At 38.3% G+C, this 1,967-nt stretch overlaps 1 protein-coding gene across 1 annotated transcript; it reads right to left on the bottom strand.

The window, feature by feature from the left end:
- Positions 1-402: 402 nt before the first annotated feature.
- LOC120237162 (40S ribosomal protein S28) lies at positions 403-727 on the bottom strand. Its single transcript, XM_039240338.1, has one exon. The coding sequence runs from the start codon at positions 700-702 to the stop codon at positions 493-495; it is 210 nt and encodes a 69-aa protein (XP_039096269.1). The 5' UTR covers positions 703-727; the 3' UTR covers positions 403-492.
- Between the last annotated feature and the right edge of the window lie 1,240 nt (positions 728-1,967).

The following is a 1,967-nucleotide window of genomic DNA, read 5'->3' on the forward strand; positions in this document are numbered from 1 at the left end:
AGTCTTCACATTACCCACCTGGCCCCCTGCAGTCATTGAATTCATGATGGCTGATTTAAATAAATATGTGGATATCATTTCATAATGAATTATCAACAAAATTGAGACTCTCTGGAATACACTCCTCAACTCTGAAAATTGTTTTATGGAGCACCATTTAACTATCTGCATCAGCCACACCTTGATGCTAAGTAACAGACCAGGATCTTATAGGGGCCATGGAACTGAATTTCTGCCCAAATACTGTCTTGGATGAGACGCTATTCCTGCCTCAATAGACACCATGTGTTCATGAAAAGACAAGCCACAAAATGGGAGAAGATATTTACAGCATATATAGCTAAATTATAAAAATATATATATTTACAACATATATAATTAAATTATTATTATTATTTTTTTTTTTTTTACAACGTAAACGCTTTATTAACAATCGCAGATCATCCCCGTGAGCGAGTGGTGGACCCCGACAGCCAGGACCCAGCCACAGTTTCAGCGCAACCTCCGAGCTTCTCGCTCTGACTCCAAAAGGGTGAGCACGTCGCCCTCACGCACGGGGCCTTTCACATTGCGGATGATGGAACGGCTCGTGTCGTCCATGAACTCCACGCGCACCTGCGTGCACTGTCCCTGCGAGCCGGTCCTGCCCAGCACCTTGGTGACCCTGGCCAGTTTGATGGGCTGCACACGACTCGTGTCCATGATGGCGGCACGGCAGCGGTCAGGCGGAGAGCATATAACTAAATTATTAATTTACCTAATTTTAATATAGCTAAAATTATTAGTATCCAAAATCCTATAATTTCTACAAACTAATGAGAAAAAGACAACCAACCCTGTAAAAAAAATGGGCAAAAAGATGAACAGGCAATTCACAGAGGAAGAAATAGGAATGATCTATAAACATAGGAAAAGATATTCAATTCCACAGTAATACAGAAAAGGAAGGTTAAAACCACAATAATATATCATTTCACCCCCATCATCTCAACCAAAATTTTACAGTCTAACAAGACTAACACCAATGCCAGGTTTATATGCATTGGTGGTTGAATGTAGATTGGCCAGGTGTCTCTGAAGAGTGGTTTGGAACTCTCCAGAAAGGCTGTTTATCCAAGATCCCAGCACTTTCACTCCTAGGAACCAACTCTAGAGAAACCCTTGCAGAAAGGTACCAAGAGACAGGTACAAAAATGTTTATGGCACTACTGTTTGTAATAGCCAAAGTTGATAACAACTTAAGTGTGTGTATCAGCAGAATAGATAAATTAAGAATGACATATTCACACAATAGGGTAATATACAGTCGCCATATCCATCAATAAGAATTATTCTCAGAACATTTTAGAAACAGATGGAAAGTTGCATAAGAAAACATACATTACAATTTCATGTGCATAAAATAACATGCAAAGTAGTACTACATATTGTTTGGTGATATGGGTATTAAAAATGTTTGCGAATAATAAATGCCAATTTAGGGCACTGATTATCTCTGGAAGGAAGAGAAGGAGATGAAATCCAAGACGAGTCTGCAACAGTCTTCAGCTGTATTAGAACTACTTTATTTCTTGAGTTGGGTGGAAAATAACCTGGTTGTGTGTTGTGTTAGTCCTTATACCATTTTGAATGTATTAATTGTTATAAAACAAATAATAAAATAAATGACATTTATTCATGTCTACTTTGCAGATTCCCTTGTTTATTTCTGAGTCAATTAAAACTTTTTCCAGGTCCAAAGCATCTGGCTGGCTCCATTGGTAGAGCATGTGACTCTTGATCTTGGGGTTGTGAGTTTGAGCCCTGCATTGGGGGTATAGTTTACTAAAAAAACAAAATCAAAAACAAAAACTTTTTCCAGGCCACATTAGTTTCCTACTGCTATTTTAGCAAATTGCCAGAAATTTATTGACACATAAATTTATTATTTTACTACTGGTCTCATCCCCCTTCTTCAAAGCAGCAGC

The sequence above is a fragment of the Hyaena hyaena genome, unplaced genomic scaffold (assembly GCF_003009895.1).
Source record: "Hyaena hyaena isolate Hyena2069 unplaced genomic scaffold, ASM300989v1 scaffold_173, whole genome shotgun sequence".
NCBI classification, from domain to species: Eukaryota; Metazoa; Chordata; class Mammalia; order Carnivora; family Hyaenidae; genus Hyaena; species Hyaena hyaena.

Excerpts from the sequence above, each read along its gene's own strand:
- LOC120237162 (XM_039240338.1), bottom strand. The coding sequence starts at position 702 with ATGGACACGAGTCGTGTGCAGCCCATCAAACTGGCCAGGGTCACCAAG.